Source organism: Apodemus sylvaticus, chromosome 9 (genome assembly GCF_947179515.1).
Source record: "Apodemus sylvaticus chromosome 9, mApoSyl1.1, whole genome shotgun sequence".
NCBI classification, from domain to species: domain Eukaryota; kingdom Metazoa; phylum Chordata; class Mammalia; order Rodentia; family Muridae; genus Apodemus; species Apodemus sylvaticus.
The window spans coordinates 33,014,697-33,032,670 of record NC_067480.1 but is presented as its reverse complement, the minus strand read 5'-3'; the positions used below and the strand labels follow the sequence as shown (position 1 = coordinate 33,032,670).

The following is a 17,974-nucleotide window of genomic DNA, read 5'->3' as shown; positions in this document are numbered from 1 at the left end:
GATTTCATTGTTTTTGAAAACAGAAATGAAAAATTTTTATGAACTGGGTAAACATAAATTGAGACACTGGGTAATAAAATTCCCATTTTATTAAGCTGGCAGTTGTATACTTATTTGTGTTAGACAGGTGGTACTAAATTTAAAGGCTCACTACTACTAAAACTGCAAAGCAGACAAGAGTAGCCAGCTTCCTCACACATTTGTTTTAACATGCTATCTCATTTATCCTCAAATTAGTATCACAAGCTGAACCCATAACCTGACCGAATGCAATGCTCAGAAAGTGGTTACTTTGGTCAAACTTATTTCATCCCTGAAAAATAAGGTTGCCTCTCCCTTTTACCACTAAATACTCTCATAAAATTAAAGGCCTGCCTGAGTTCATTCAGCAGAATGAACAAACAAACAAAATTCTATGTGCTTATTCTCATTGGAAATACTTTCCAAATTGTCTTATTCTATTAAGTAAACTCAGACAAGCTTTTCTTGACATATTGCACCTGAAGAACTAAAAATAAAACTGAAGAGAGTAAATTAAAGGGTTAAAATAAAGTCATTGTGTCCAATTCTCCAATATAAATAATGACAACAAGGGCTGGAAAGATAGCTTGGTGGTCAAGAGCACTGGAGCTTTTCAGAGGACCTGGGTTTGATTCACAGTACCCACACTGTTTACAACTGTAATTTCCAAGTCTAATAACAAGACTTACTAATTTTGTAGTGACATAATAAGCTGAAATAATTTAGATTTATTCTGTATGCTTACAAGTATTTTTAAATTGAGGATAAAAATCTCAGGCTGGGTACATAGTTTTAACCTGGACCCTTGGAAGGCACAGTAAGGTGGATCTGTGAGTTTGAGCTATCCTGGTCTACAGAGTGAGTTCCAGAACAGCCAGGCTGTTCCCAGAAGAAACCTGGGATGAGGGAGAAAGGGAGGAAAGGAGGAAGGGAAGTAGGGAGGGTGGGTTTTCACAAGTCATTTTTCTAAAGATCATTTTCTTGACTGACACAAAATGAAAACAGCAACACCAATAAAGCACAATGAGACTTATGCAACACTGACTGCAGTAAAACACTGCAAGTATTTACAAAAGAGATGGATAGCAGCTATGAAAATAAAGAGAAACTTCCTATTATATGACATATTTGTCATTGAAAACATTTATAGTTAGGTTTTATAAGCTTAGAAGATTTGGCTTTCAACTCATTGTCATTTAACTACCTTTACCTCAGGAAGAAGTATTAAGAAAGGATTTCTTTAATACTTTTTATTTTGAAGCACAGTGCTAAATATTAAGAAAGCATTGTTTTCCTCTCCTATTCATATGCATGCTTAATCCTGGTAATAATGCAGATGCATATGCTCTGGAGGTTCAATTCTCTCTCCACATTCTTTTGGGGGCAAAGTCTCTCAACCAAACCGAGAATTTGCCAATACAGATATTTAGCTTGTTAGGTTTTTCTGGGGACACTTTCAAAGCTGGAAATACAGATGAGCTGCCACACCCTCTGAGCATTGGCATGGGTCCTGGGAATCCAAACCCCGGCCCTCTTGCTTGCTTGTTTTACCACTGAGCTGTCTTACCTACCCAGCCCCACAAAACAAGTAACACCTTTTCAGTGTTTTGAACATGCATCACACAGGTCAAGGGTGGTCTTTACAAAGCAAGTATTTTTACTTTAAAATACCAGAACCTGGAAAGATGCTCAGTGTATATATAAAGTGTACTTGCTGCTCGTGCAGAGGATCTGAGTTTTAGTTCCTACTGCCCACATGGTAGCTCACTACTATCTGGAACTCCAGCTACTGGGAATAGATTCAATGTCTCCTGACCTCTATGGGCACTACAGCACATATGCACGCATGCAGGCAAAACACTCCTATATAAATAAAATTCCCATAAAAAAAAAGAAACAAAACCCCAGACTACCTTCAACACAAATCTAGCCAGCACCAAACTAAAACTGACAAGAGTCCTTGTCTCTCAATGTTGGACTTTTTAAAGAAAAGCCTACTTACCATATACATTAGTATGTCTCTAATCATCACCATGGCTGTTTGATGATCATTCCAAGCTTGATTTAGTGTTTGAAGAAAGTTGTTATTCAATGAATTTAGTACATCTTCTCGCACCTATTTAACAGAACAGGTCATTAGTTTATTTATGGACATAACACTCATACAAATACATATATTGTTTAATAAAGTAATCAAGTAGAATCCTTAGCTTTACATCAAAGAATTGTTATGGGCTAGGCAGAAGATTAATCTATAACCTACACAGAGCAGACTAACAAATGCGCTCATTTAATTCGGATCTCTTTCTTGAATTCTAGAATCAAAAGCAACCTCCTAGGCATTTCAAAATACCCAAGTGGCTTAATATAAAATAAAATCCCAAATCCTTACAATAAAAAGGCCTCTTTAGCCCCAGACTACAATGCTCATTAAATTTCCTAGTACTCTCCCCCAGGTAGGAAGCTCAAGATCAGTGATATGGAGTCAAGCTGCCTGAGGGCAGCCAATGCCAGCACACTGATGAACTCCGTGACTCTAGAAAAGTTCTTCCGCCTATGGACCTTGGTTTTTAAAATAGTATCCTTTTGAAGGATTGAAATGAGAACAACATACTAAGGTACCTAACTCTGCAAGCTCAAAAAATGTAAACTAGCACCAACCATGCTTGGCCACTGTCACTGTGAATCACACAGCCTTACTTTATTCTTTCACCCCCCCCCCTTTCCCACCTATACTATTTCAATATAATCTGTCTCCAGATACCATTTCTTTCTACATATACTCTTTCTATATACATTCTAACTTTTTATCCTCTTGTTCACCTTTCAGACTACTCATTGCTGCCTGTCTACATTACATATTTATTCATTGCTTCTCCCACTAAAATCTAAAGGCCTCTGAGGTGGCATTCTGCCACCTCTTTTTAGAGTTCTTCCTCTACAACTAATACAATGCTTGGTATATAGAAGATCTTATCAACCATCACTTTATCAAGCTAAGATTTTCATGTTCCCTCATACCTGAAATTTCTTCTTAGTCCAATCATAACAAAATACCACTTAATTTTCCCTTTCCTAATCTACAAGCTTGCTACCACTTTCTCTAGTTAAAGTTTCCTGTTATGCTATCAGATAAATGAAAAGATTATTGGCGCAGAAGGCAGTTTTCTTCTATGTTTATAATTTTAGAATTAAGTAATATAGTTGAATCATATGTTTGTATGCATAATTTTTTTGAAATTACAGTTGAACCTTCATATCTATATGTCTCACACCCACAGATTCAAGTAACAATGAATCAAAAATATATGGGAGAAAATGCCTCTGTTCAATTAAAAATGTGTACACACCTCTTATCCTTGTCATTCCACAAACAACACAGCATAAAAGCCTTTTGGGACATCTGCACTATATTTGCTATATGTATAAAGGAAGCTGTGCTGGATGGTATGTGCACGCAGATTTCACAATAAGGGAGCCAACCAACTACAGAATTTGGCTGCTATGGGAATGAGGAAGCAACCAAAGAGGACAAGAAATGAGTACTATACTGCCAACCTCCACAAACATTTAATTCCAACATCTTCCATGGGCCAACAAAACTCTAACTCTAGCCTAAACAGGTTTGTAACAGAAAACTTATGATATAAACTTATGTCGGATTAGGGAGAATCTCAAACCATGGTCCATTTTTGAAACACATGAATTAGTGAATTCAGATATCTGTATATATGAATCTGAGTTGTAAGTACATATAAATAAAATGCCATTCCACAGTAGATCAATTATTAAGTGGGTAGAAGCAAAGATTAAACATACTGAATGCCCTCAACATATTACAAAGTTAAAACCAGGAAAATTATGTCTAATTTATTTTTTAACTTTCGAAGAAAGATGCCAACATTTATTTATTTGTTTGTTTACTTATTTATTTATTTAGTGGGCATTTGCTCAAACATAGATGTGTTTATGGGAGTGTGGGTGATACTTTGTCCATGTGGAGGTCTATATCCCAGTAAGTCCTGGGGATTGAACTTAGTTCAGACTTAACAGTAAGTGCTATCTCATTTTTTTCCTTATATGCTGGAGAAAGGTAGCTATTAGATTTTAATAATGGGATCATACATATAACCTACCTAATGTATAGTATGAAAACTACTAGCCTATATCATAAACCCAGAAACTGGCCTATTTTAGTTTTTCTTTAAAATTGAGCACCTAGATTAGGACTATGATAATGAAATACTTTCAGATAACAAGGACAAATTGGTAAGATTATGTATTAATACATAAATATATATAACCTGAGTATTAAATCTAGATAGAGATTGTAAGATGTAAAGTAGTGAACACACACATGTACACATAAGAGCAGCATCTTAAAACAGTCCTCATCAAGCTTCTTATACTGCATGTGAAGACCTCTAAGGACCCAAGCACTGGGAGGAGACAGATGATCCTCAGTTTCAAAGATAGCTTTGGATTACATAGCAAGACCCGTACCTTAGACACATGAAAGTCATATATTCCAAAATACCAAAACATCTAGCCAACTACATCAAGTTTAATATAAACTCTATTGGAAACATATTTCCTTCTTACTTTTCTTTCTCTTATTTTTGTTTATCTGAAACAGAATTTCTGCCAGGTGTGGTGGTGCACGCCTGTAATCCCAGCACTTGGAAAGCAGAGGCAGGCGGATTTCTGAATTCGAGGCCAGCCTGGTCTACAGAGTGAGTTCCAGAACAGCCAGGACTCCACAGAGAAACCCTGTTGGGGGGTGGGTTGGGGGAGAGACAGAATTTCTTTGTATAGCCCTGGCTTTCTTGGAACTAGCTTTGCAGACCAGCCTGACCTCAAATTCAGAGATCCAAACTGCTTCTGCCTCCTGAGTGTTAGGGTTAAAGGCATGAGTCACCATCTAACTGGGTATAAATTTCAAATCAGGAAATTATGTACCTGACACATTTGTTCAATGAATGAAAAACTGACCAATCTAATAAGTTTGTATTAAGAAATTTCCTGATTTATACACTTGAAAATATTACATGAAACAAATATTTCATGTAAGATCCTGTTTATAATTTATATCAGTGTAGTGGTTTGATTGAGATGTCCTCCATAATTCTTGGACATTAAGAATACTTAAGTCATTTGTTGATGCCTATAAGATCAGGAAGTGTGTCCCTGCTGGAGGGATTATGCTGCTGGAACCCACTTGAGGATTCAAAAGCCCTGTGCTGTTTCTAGTGAGCTCTTCCAAAGCTTCGTGGTTGGGGTATGAGAGCTCCCAGGCACTCCAGCCTTGGTGACTGCTGTATGCATGTTGTCATGCTGCCCCATCATTGTCAATCCTAAATCAACCCTGGAACTGTAAGCCCAAAACTCTTCCCTTTACATATTGCTTCAGTCATGGTGTTTTATTAAAGTAACAGACAACCAGCCTCTGGGCAAAATTAAAAAGACATCAACCAGCACAGGCACTACAAATGATTATGCTATTTGCATCATTTTTCAAAGAAGGAGACTAACAGTCAGTTACAGAGAGCTTTAACCAGGTAGAAAATATCTGACTAAAAGCTGTTTTATGATTGTTTTATTGATTAAAGACCTAGTTTATTGGTTATACAAACCCAAGTTTTGTGCAGGCGCAGCAAGTGTTCCTGACCTTTCTCCCCTGCCCCATGATTATTTTTTAAACAGATGTGCACATACACAACACCTATCAAAAATGAAGTATCTTAGACACAGCTGTTATTCTATTCATATTTATTCCAGACTATACTGTAAGAAAATTCTTTTAACAATTTCCTATAGAATTTTTCTACCCTTAATAAGTAAAATATTTATTCAAACACAATTCAAAGCAAAAATAAGATAAAATTCAACTTTAATAAAAATTAACACCTTTTTAAAGGAAAGTAAGTTGACATATTAAGTTAGTAAGTGACTTGTTTTCAAAATTAACACAAAATTTTGGAATAGCAGAACATGTACCTGTGTAATAACACTACTGTTAATCTATTAATATCATCATTACCTTTTTCCACCAGCAAGGCAAGTAACCAGAACCTGCTGAAGAGGTAGTACTAGAAAAAAGGGACTACTATACACCAAATACTGAAAGAAAACTTACATTAAATTCATCCAGGTGAAGAGTTGACATTTGAAGAGCAACACAAGAAGAAACACGGAAGAAGTAACCACGTCAGAAGTTAAGAGTAAGATGGGACCAACTGTGATGAGAAGGAAAACAAGCAGTGGAGAACTAATGGCTGAGTGTGGTACTTGGCCTTGCAAAAGAATAAGAATCTCACAGTACAGTGGATCAGTCTACAGAAAATTAAAACCACTTAAAAACTTTTGAAAAATAGATCACAGTCAAGAGAATAAGAAGACCAGCACTGGCTACAAAGACCTATCTGATAAGACTATAACTGAAAGCATACAAGGAACTTTTAAAATTTAACAAAATACTAATTAACCCTATTTTTAAAATGGGCAACAAAAGGTACCTAACTAAAGATAATCTGACAGTAAATAACTGTATGAAAAAATATTCAACACCATGCCATGAGAGATAATATGGCAGTGGTCATACATGCTATTCAATGGTTAAAGTAAAACACAGTCAAGACCTAATGTTGACAAGTATATGTAACAGGAAGCCTCTTATTCATTGATGACAGGAATGCAAGTAAGCAGTTTTCACTGAGAACAAAAGTCTTGTTCCCTTCAATTAAAAAAACAAACAACAGACTGTGGCACATGCTAACAGTGAAATAGTACTAAGCACTAAAAGGCAATACAGAACCAGGATGTATAAAGAAGAGAATTAAATGCATCAATCAAGCAAACAGTCAATTTGAGCAGACTACATGCTGTGTGACTACAATTAGAGGATATTCTGGGAAAGGCATAACTAAGAAATCAGTAAAATAATCAGTTGTCAGTACGGAATGATGGGGGTGGGGCTACTCAAAGAATTCAGCAGACTGTAATGGTTACATACATCCCAAAATTTATACCTTTAAATCAACAGAATCAATCAGCTCACACTAAGGCTTATGTTAGCTATGGGCTCTGTGTGGTAATGATGCATCAGTTAACAAATAAAGATGTACCACTCTACAAGGTTGGGGCGGATTCAGTGAGATCCAGTTCATGAGAAATTGCTGTATCTTCCATTCAATTTTACTAAAAATCTAAAATTTCTCTGGAAAACAAATGACATTTAAAGAAATTCTGATGCCCTCTCAAATCCAAAGGCAGACAATACACAAAAGTAAAGGGCTACCTGGGCAAGTGTGATAAGGTCCAGGTATAGGAGACCACCACTGGCTTAAAGAAGCAAGCCAGCCTTAGCAGCTTTTGCACTACTTTAACATCACTATTATATTGCTGTAACAGTATTTACACAATCTGGCTCCTGATAATAATACTGGTTGTATTTGCAAGGCACCATGGAAAAAGGTTATAATGAAAATATATCATGTGAGAATTTTAACTGTCACCCTGACTTGTAAGCCATAAACTGGACTCCATCAGAAAACTTTTGTCCTATAGATACCGTTAAAATAAGAAAAGTAAAGCCACAGACTATGAGAAAAAATAGTTAAATAAATCATACAACTCAATAAAGAATGCAAAGGACTCAATTTTAAAAATGGACACTCTTGGACAGCCACTTCATAAAAGAGGAAAAGCAGAGGACAATTTTTCAAGGATAAACTAATAACCATGCTAGAACTCCAAAGTAAACTGATAGTATTGAGTGCTGACAAGGATACTGAGCAAATGAAGGCAAATCAGCCCAGCCACATATGGGCTCTCATATCCACATATGCAATCTCACTACAAAATATTTATCCCAGAGGAACTAAAATTTATTCACAAAGTTTCTAGACATTTATAAGCATTATTCACAATCTCATCTTACATTAAACACAGGTAATTGGATGAACAAATAGCAATACTCCAAGACAACAGTATGAGTTGATCATTATGAAAAGAACCATATGAAAAGAACCAACTGAATTGGTAGAAATAATTACGCTCAAAGAAGCTTGTCACTTAAGGTAGTAATCTGTTGCACCAGTTAGAAACATCCTTCCAAATACAAGATTATAGTGAATGAGAACTGACCAGTAGTTACAGAGATCAGAAGATAAGGAGTCCATAGCTATGAAGGAGTATTCAGAGTTCTGCGGGGTAAAGGAATTTCCACATTGAAGGTAGTGGAACATGCTAAAACTCATAAAGACATATACATGAAAATAAAAGCCAATTTGAATATATTCATTAAAAAACTGGTGGCCGAGTGTTGGTGGTGCACACCTTTGATCCCAGCACTGGGGAGGCAGAGGCAGGTGGATTTCTGAGTTTGAGGCCAACCTGGTCTACAGAGTGAGTTCCAGGACAGCCAGGGCTACACAGAGAAACCCTGTCTCAAAAATAAATAAATAAATAAATAAATAAATAAATAAATAAATAAATAAATAAATACAATTGGTACTAAAACTCTCAAATTGGACATTATCAAAAACTAAAATTCAACAAGCATTGTTTAAAAACTTAAATGTTAAAAAATGCTGGAATTAAATAACTTCAACATATTAAACTAATAGTGTAACAAACTAGGGTTTCATACTTATTTGCTTCTATAAATACAGTTTTTCTTACATTTTAAAAATTTTCAATGTTAGTTAAGACTCAAGTAGAATTATTGAATCAAAAGGAAACATTTTATTTTTCACTGACAAACTACGTTCAAGCTACAATACATATATTCTTAAGTCAATGAAGCTCCTGGCACACAGAAGAACGGGACCTGACAAGACAGGGGACAGAATATATTTGTTCTTGAGTCTCTATATCCAAGAGTTCCTGGAGATGGACAAGAAGGCTAATGCTATGCCACAATGAGATAATCTGCCAGAATATTCCACTCTCCAATACACAATTTTAAAAACTCTCACCTTTTAAATTTTAATGGTCAAGGTTAAAAATCCCATAGAACCAATTTTAATCAAATGCCTAGACAAAACAGAAATCACCTAAAACAAAATAATAAGTATAAAATTATAAAGTTTACCAAAACTGTTAACAAAGCCTTAAAATTAGCAACAAAGTAAAAATTGAGGACTTCCCCTTAATACTCAAATTACAAAGCAATATTTAGTTCAAAAGTAAGATAAATCTCTTCATTCCGTTCACTGGAAAAAATCAACATGTAATTAAAATGGGGCGTGAATTATGTGGAATACATGCTAATGTACAACAAAGGCATAACTCTGGGCCTATTGTCCTAGAAATCTGTGGCATTTTAATCCTCATTACAAAACCAAAATAACCAAAATCACCATTTTCAGACAACTCTATACAGGCAGGGTCTCTGCCTTATTTGGTCTCATATGTACCCCATTTCTTACATAAAGTATGACTGTGATTAATCACACCTGGGATATCCCCGCATGCCTGAAGTGCCTTACTAATCAGATAAGATTTTTATTATTTTTGTGTTTAAAGGTGACGTTTTAGGATTTTGTATTAACTGTATGTGGTTAGGGAGGGTCCTTGTTAATTTAAAGGAATGCATTAAACAACATAGTTATATATCATATTCATACATTATGAAGAATATCAGCACTACAGGTCTTGCTATCCTTCCCCCTAAAACGGAAATAGTAGCATTAGTTAATGCATCAGTTACTAATCCAATTACTTCTATCTTTAACATGAAATGGGTCTCCAACAAAACATCTATCAAGGCTAAGAAAGTAAATTTTATATTGTATAGCTTTTTCAACTTTCCAAAAGTCCATAAATGACCTTCCTGAATGTCTGTCATAAAATTCATTAATTATTAGCTAGGGTAACCATATCATTCTAATTACTTTTCATTAACTGCTAAGAATAAAGGTAGGAATTAAAAATATCATTCCAATAACTTTAACAACACTACTATATTCTATAGAATTCTTTTTCTGATTGATGCCCCATTTTTCTAGAAATAATTTACCAATATATAGTTAATAATATAGCTTTAAGAGTTCAAAAGTGACGCAAACTCTGAATTTCAAATCAAATATTCCACCACCAGTCTTTCTTCTAAATGCCTAAAACATTCTAAATGCCTAAAAGCACCTTCAACAAATAGTGCAGGTCTAGCTGGATGTCTACATGTAAAAGACTAAATAGATCCATATTTACAAAGAAATGAAATCATAATATCAGATAACTACTATTCAAAGAATATACAAAAACCCTTTTTTGTCCCATCAGGCAAAGCAAGGTGCTAAACAACACTATAGTGAGTTATAAGATGAATTAAATCATTCTATAATCTCTATAGTAAAGGAATAGGATTAATTTTAGACTCAAAAGTAAAGTTACAGAAAGTTTTGTGGTTGTATATTTTCATAATTTCATACACATTAGTTAGGCCAAAGAGAAAAACATGTAAACTTGGTATTTTTGAGAAAAAAATATATTTTGTTTACATGGAAGGTCAGAGAGCAACTTTCCATAACCACATCTTTCACCATGTGGATCCCAGGGCCTGAATTCAGGTTGTCAGGCTTGACAGTAAGTGCTTTTTCCGGAAAAAGCTTTCATGTCCAGAATAAGAAGCATCCAAATTTTCTATGTATAGTTGTTTTGCCTGCATGTTTTTGCATTCTAGTGCACGCAGAAGCCAAAATATAGTGTCAGTTGCAATTGTGAACCACCATATGGGTGCTGGGAATCAAATGAAGTCCTTTAGAAAAAAAATCAACCAGTCTGTCTGTATACTTGAAGTTCTAGCCAGAGCAGTAAGACAATTAAAGGAGATCAAAGGATAAAAAAGAAAGAAGCCAATGTATTGCTATCTGCAGATGATATGATAGTACATATGTGACCCCCAGAATTCTACTAGAGAACTCCTACAACTGATAAAACACTTTCAGCCAAATGTCTGGGTACAAATTAAAAAAATATCAGTAACCCACTACATAAATGATCAATGGGCTGAGAAGGAAATTATCCCTTCACAATAGCCACAAATAATGCAGATCCCATCAAAATTCCAACACAATTCTTTACAGATCCTGAAAGAGCAATTCCCAACTTCACATGGAAACCAAAAAAACCTATGATAGCTAAAACAATCCTGTACAATAAAAGAACTTCTGGATGTATCACTATACCAGATTTCAAACTGTACTACAGAGCAATAGTAACAAAACCGCATGGTACTGGCACAAAAATAGATAGGTTGATGGATGGAATGGAATTCAAAGACCCAAAAATAAAGCCACAAACCTGCCACAGACCTACAAACACTTGATTTTTGACAAAGTTAGAACCATACAATGAAAAAAAGAAAGCACCTTCAACAAATAGTGCAGGTCTAGCTGGATGTCTACATGTAAAAGAATAAATAGATCCATATTGATCACCCTGCACAAAACTCAAGTCCAAGTAGATTAAAGACCTCAACATAAAACTGGATATACTAAATAGAGGAGAAAATGAGGAATAGTGCATTGGTACAGGAGATAACTTTCTGAACAGAATATCCATAGGTCAGGCACCAAAATCAATAATAAATGGGACCACTGGAAACTGAATGGCAAAAAGACACCTTCAATAGGACAAAATGGCAACCTATGATAGGCCTAAAATATCCAAAATATATAAAGAACTCAAGAAATTAAACAGCAACAAGCCAAATAACCCAACTAAAAAATGGTGTACCGAGCTAAAAAAAATTCTCAAGAGGAATCTGTAATGGCCAAGAGGTACTTTAAGTCCTTAGTCATCAGGGAAATAAATGCAAATAAAAAACAACTCTGAGATTCCATCTAACACCTCTATGAATGGGTACAATGAAAAGATCTAGTGACAGTAGACACTGGCAAGGAATTTGATCAAGGGGAACACAGTCCTCCAACTGCTGATGGTAGTACAACTTGTACAGTCACTTTGGAAATCAATTTGCCTCTTTCTCAGGAAATTGGTCATAGTGACCCAGCTATATCACTCCTGGGCATATTCTCATAAGATGCTCCACGATACCACAAGGATCCTTGTTCAATATGTCCATAGCAGCTTTATTCGTAATAGCCAGAAACTGGAAACAATCAAGAACTGAAGAGTGGATAAAGAAAAAGAAAAAGTGGTACATTTATTTACACAGTGATATACTACTTAGTTATTAAAAAACAAGGACATGAAATCTGCTGGCAAATGGATGGAACTAGAAAATATCCTAAGTGAGGTAATCCAGACCAAGAAATACACACATGATATATGTATTCATTTGTAAGACAATATTAGCTAGAAAGTACATGATAACCACACTATAATCTTTAGACGCAAAGAAATAACAGGGGGGGCCCAAGGGAGGATTCTTGAATCTCACTCAGAAGGAAATAAAACAGATATTAGAGGTAGATGGAGGGAGGAACTGGGTGGTAGAGGGCATGAGGAGGTGAAGGGGGATGAGGATCAAGTGTGCAAAACAGGATTGGGGAGGACTGGGAGGGAACAAAAATCCAGTATGGGGACTTCTCTGGACTAGTTGGAGAGCAGATAGGGGAGGCTCCTGGGAGTCTATGGGAGTTGAGTTAACCTAACTGATACTCCTAAGCAGCTAGTGAAGTGGCTACCACCTCCTGTAGCCAGGCAGGACTTCCCATGGAGGGAGGGGACATCAACCTACCCACAAAACATTTGACCCAAAACATCTTATCAAGGGATTTTACTTCCTAGCAGGCAGCCTTTTCTCTGATTCCTATTATCACTTAAACAACTCTAATATCCAATAAAACAGGCTCAGTTTCTCCCAATGCTTTAAGTTAAAAGTGTAAGATGGCACAAGAACTTAAAGTCAATGGTACACAGAAATGGGAATATGTAAGACCCAAAGCTCTTATAGCACTGCTCAAAGTTTAACCCACCTGACAACCTCACTGCTACAGATGCCCCTGAAGACCTTTTCTACTCCAGCCACCTAAATACTGAGCAAATGCATACCTGACTTCTTTCTCATGTGGTATTTACTTATTGGAATTATTATTTGTCTTTGTCATGATAAATCTTTATCTTTTAATAGTTGCCCAAAATTGGCCTTTTTGTATCTCACCTTGAACTTTCCAGGCAAAATAATTTGTCATCCAATTCTGACTACGTCACTAAAGATTCTTGTTATAGGGGCTCTCTGGGAATGAATCAGAAGAAACTGGGCATCTGAACTAAAACTAATGAAACAAGGAAACGAATCTGCAGATACGCTAATGGAAATCTTTCTCCAATAAATAGTCTTAATAGTTGCTATCATTGTATTTTATGCATAAATGAAATTAGATTATCTCTCTACACTGCTTTACATTTGCCTAAGAACAAGAACAAGTCAAGAACAAGAACAAGAACAAGAACAAGAACAAGAACAAGAACAAGAACAAGAACAAGAGGAAGACTAAAAAAGTTAATATAAAAGTTAAGTCTTCTTAACTAACTGGCCTACATTCAAAGCATACATGTAGTAACTTCATTTCTACAACTAGTACCCTCACATAAACATTCCCTAAATGATCTATCTATAGATACAATATTTAATACAATAATTCTCCTCACCTAAAATATGGGAGAAAAAAAATAAAGACTGTAAATGGGCTCACGCTCATCATCCTAACACACAAGGCTTAGGATAGCCAGTCTGAGGCAAACCTGGGTTATACAATGAGATTCTATCTCAAAACAAAGAAACAGCCTGACATGACACATGCCTTTAATCCCTGGAGGCAGAGGGAAAGGTAGAAATGGAGCAAGAAGCAAGGAGGTGGCAACCTGTGGGTTTAAGGCCAGTCTGTTCTACACTGAATTCTAACCAGCCACGGTTATTCACTCAAACTCTGTCTCAATAAATAATAATATGAATATTAAAAGGGTTAAACTTTAAAAAGAATGTCACTAAAACATGCCAAAGTAACAAAACAAAAAATTTATCATACACAATAATGTCCAGAAAAGTCTAATAATTTTTTCACTATCACTAGAAGCAGAATTAGCCTACTAACCTTGTAGGTGCCATTCTCATTTCTACTTAGTACTTATACCACTGCAGCTACATCCAAGGTACTTATTAAACACTCAGCTGAAGGCAGAAGAATAATTTCCTTACTACAGGACAACCCTAGAGACTTGTCAGTTACATTTAGCATCCCAAATAGGAAGCAGCTAAGGAAATTTCTAAACACAAAGCAAAGCTGCCTTTCAACATTTCTAAATTCCTTACACATCAGCACCAGGAGGTAACATTGTACATGTAGACCCCATGTATTTGAAAACTTCTGTGCTCTATAGCTCTAACTGTACTGGTGCATATTACTGCCATCACTGGTATAAGTCATCAGCTTCAGGATTACTTCTTCCTAGTCTTCAATTCTGAAGCCCTCTTAATTCTCCAAGCAACAACACAAGTAGAATTTTAATAACCAATATAACAGCATGCCAACATTTTGTTTAACCACTGTTGGCTTTCCAACATACATATAGCTAAGAATCAAGACATTCTGCTACTGCTTCAAGGTATGGCATGATGGTTTCTGACTCTCCAAGTTTATTTTGTCCTGTTTCTAGCACTTAACTAATGCTTACACAAAATTTTCAGAGCAGATTTCATAAGAATGAAGACTCTAGGAATTGGTAAAGGATGTCCTGTTATTTAAAATCAAGTTTCACAGGAATCCCACTATAAGCATTTTTACATATGGTATACATACTGCTGCTCTCTGTGCCTCAGGAAAAAAAAACTAAGGAGTGTGACAGAGACAGGCTCAGAAAACCCTGTCTATCTGGCTCTTTACAAAAAAGAGCCAGATAGACATGAGTATTCTCTTTGCCTAGTATTCTTCCACCATGCCTTGGGCTTGCTCATCTTTAAGTCCCAATTTAAACATCACCAATTCTTCAAATAGTTCTAATGGACCCATGCAGTTACTCTCAGTATTTTTCCTCATGCTTTTACTGTGTTTTTTTTTTTTTTTTTTAAATTAAGCATGCTTATTTCATGGGTAGAGATAAGACATGCTCTGTTTATATATTCCTTACTTCCAACTCAGAGCCTGGCAACTAAGAAATACCCAGTATACTGAATTCTGTAAGGACAAAGAATAATACTTCTGAGGAACTCACAAAACTTCTTAAATACAGAAAACATCAGGGATATTTTTTAGCTATACTGTCAGAACACATCTGTGAGAAACTGATGCTTTCATGATTATTAAATACAGTATTTTTCCTATGGGAAGGCACAAAGACCTCATACCCTATGTTCTGCTTTGAGTTCTTAAGCATTTCACTAATTTCTTTTTTGTCTGTTTCCTAGCAGGAAATATTCGAGATAGAATACACTACCAGAACTGTACTAGAGATAGTACTTGGATTATTTGCACCTTTTTTTCAATTTTGGAAACGTTTCTTACATTAATAATCAGCTACTTTAATAATTAAAATAATTAGAAATTTAATATAATTTAGAATTAATTTTAAATTAATTAATTAAATTTCAAATAATTTAAAATTTAGAATAATTAAACACATGCCCTTAAGAACAAAGCATACAAACAGCACTCCCTAGAAAACAGATCGATGGATGTCTTGGCCTTGGACTATATAATATCTAGAACTGTGAAGAGTTGTTGTTCAAGCCATCTGGGCTATGATGCTTATAATGGAAACCTAAGCTGAGACAAAGTTATGAGACTGCATTAGGCCTAAAATCCCTTAACATTTCTCATGGCAGGATAATTCTTATGATCTTATTATTATGTATCACATTTCAGATTAAAAAAAAATCACTTAACACTTAAAAACTCACTTAAACAATGATTTCACACTCACTCCTTCTCTCCTTACTTTTACCATGAGCCAGTTTTCATCAACATGTACTGTTGATTTTTTTGAGTTTGTGTCCAAGTTACAAAGCATTGTTTAAAATAGTAACACTATAAATTACACCTTCTAACCAACTCCTACTATGACCCTTCAAAATGATCATGTCGAGTTATCTTCTCTCATTTTCAAAAGGCATTATTTAATTCTGACATTCAACTAACCTAAAAGCCCCACCAACCAGGGCTGGGCCTAACACACAGCAATGCAAATGCAGATGCAAAAAAAAAAAAGTTATAATCAGTATTATTATTCCCTAACATTCCTCCATCACTCTTGATCCCACATCTAAGAACTCAAGTATTCCAATCCACCAACCTTTGGTAGCAGTAAGCAAAATATTCTGTTCTTATCTTTCCTCTTTCTTTTTAAAGTCTAACCTCTTAAGTTAGTTTTTCTTATTTCTAACTACCTGTAAGTTTCCTCAATATTCATCCCTTGACTCTATAGTCATTTCATCCTCTGAAACATGATGCTTACTCCTCAGTATATACTACCTAATACCAAATCTCTATGTGTATTCTGAGTTTAAGACTATCTACAAACTCATCTGAAGATCTTATGGCTCACATGTAAAATGACTTCTAAGGCATTTTCCAATGATAAAAATTGTTACTATAACCTAAAGCAAACATATCCCTTCCTTACCTGCTGCAAATCACTTTAGTCTTGTCATAGCACTCCTACAATTTTCTAAGCAACTTAATCTTTCTTGTCTTATTTCTATTTACTCCTTTCTAATCTTTCCTTTTATTCAGATTTTTCAAGAATTCTTCTAATTCTAATAATCATCTTGATTCTACATTTCATACCTCATCATCAGTAATCTCTAAATATTGTTATATTTTTCACCCATGTGTACCTCTTAAAATCTTTCCACTTTTTAATTCAAATACCTTAGTGATGCATTCAAACTTATTAAACTTTTCCTATGTCCTTTGCCATATAATTCAATAATCCTATAATTTAATTATACTATACTATAATAATACTCCTCAGTCAGCATCCTCTTTTCCCCCTAAGAGTAACTAGTTGTTCTTTTAAAAACCATATGATCTGCTATATTAGAGTCCCTCCCAGTGCCTGGATGCAACCCTTAATCTTTTATGTATAAAGACTTGGTTAAATTTCTCATGAAATCCTACAGAGCTCATTTTTCCTTCACATAATCCCTAAGCTATTATCACCTACACAACTCATTTGCCACTTAATGCATAGGGTTTCACATTACTAAAGTGTGTCATCTCCCACATCAAAGTAAAAACAACCCCCAAGAAGGGATCATAAACACTACCCTCTGTCTGTGCACCTACTGTGTTTTTTTCTCTTTTTAACTGAAAAGAAACCACGGGTATCTAACAAAAATTTGGACAATGAACATAATCCTCTTAAAAGTCATGAAATACTAACCTACCTAGCTCATGTAATTTCTCCACTCTACCTTCCAGAGAAAGAAATTCTAGGAGACAGACAGGATCAGAAAGCTGCTTGCAACCCTACAGTGATGACTCAAAGAACCATCAATGAACACTGAAACCACTGCATGGAAGTTTCTACAGGACAGGACATTCATACAGTATCAAAATAGCACTGAACAGATACTTAGGAATTACAAAGGGAAAATGGTACCTTTACAGTGAAGAAATCTGGCGGACACCAAGTGATCAAAGTTAACATCACCAATAATGGGATAAACTGACAGCATGTGCCTCCTGATGTGATGCACTGAGGACACAACATCACTTATTATTCCTGCCAAAAATGCACAACCTGAAACTAGTCATGAGGAAACAATCAGACAAGCCAAAATCTGAGGGACAATCTATAAATCAACTGACCTACAACCTTCAAAAATGCCAATGTGCAGGCAGACCAAGTCTGAGGAACTTATAAGTATGTGATCCTGGATTACATCATGGATCAGAAAAAAATTACTGTAGAGGATATCACTGCTACATAGGACAACCAATGAAATCTAACATGGCACTACGCTAATGCTAACCTGTCTCGTTTA

The 17,974-nt window shown here is 35.4% G+C and overlaps 1 protein-coding gene across 2 annotated transcripts in view; it reads right to left on the bottom strand.

The window, feature by feature from the left end:
- Cul3 (cullin 3) overlaps positions 1 to 17,974 on the bottom strand; it is a 61,767-nt gene that overhangs the window by 30,186 nt on the left and 13,607 nt on the right. The window contains exons 1-2 of one of the 2 annotated variants that reach the window (XM_052192336.1): positions 17,590 to 17,736; positions 2,024 to 2,137 (exon numbers count right to left, since the gene is read on the bottom strand). In XM_052192336.1, coding sequence (XP_052048296.1) covers positions 2,024 to 2,137; positions 17,590 to 17,700 — 225 coding nt within the window. In that variant the 5' untranslated portion in view covers positions 17,701 to 17,736. Of the gene's footprint in view, positions 1 to 2,023; positions 2,138 to 17,589; positions 17,737 to 17,974 lie in introns of those variants that run through there. The other variant, XM_052192335.1, reaches the window with a different exon arrangement.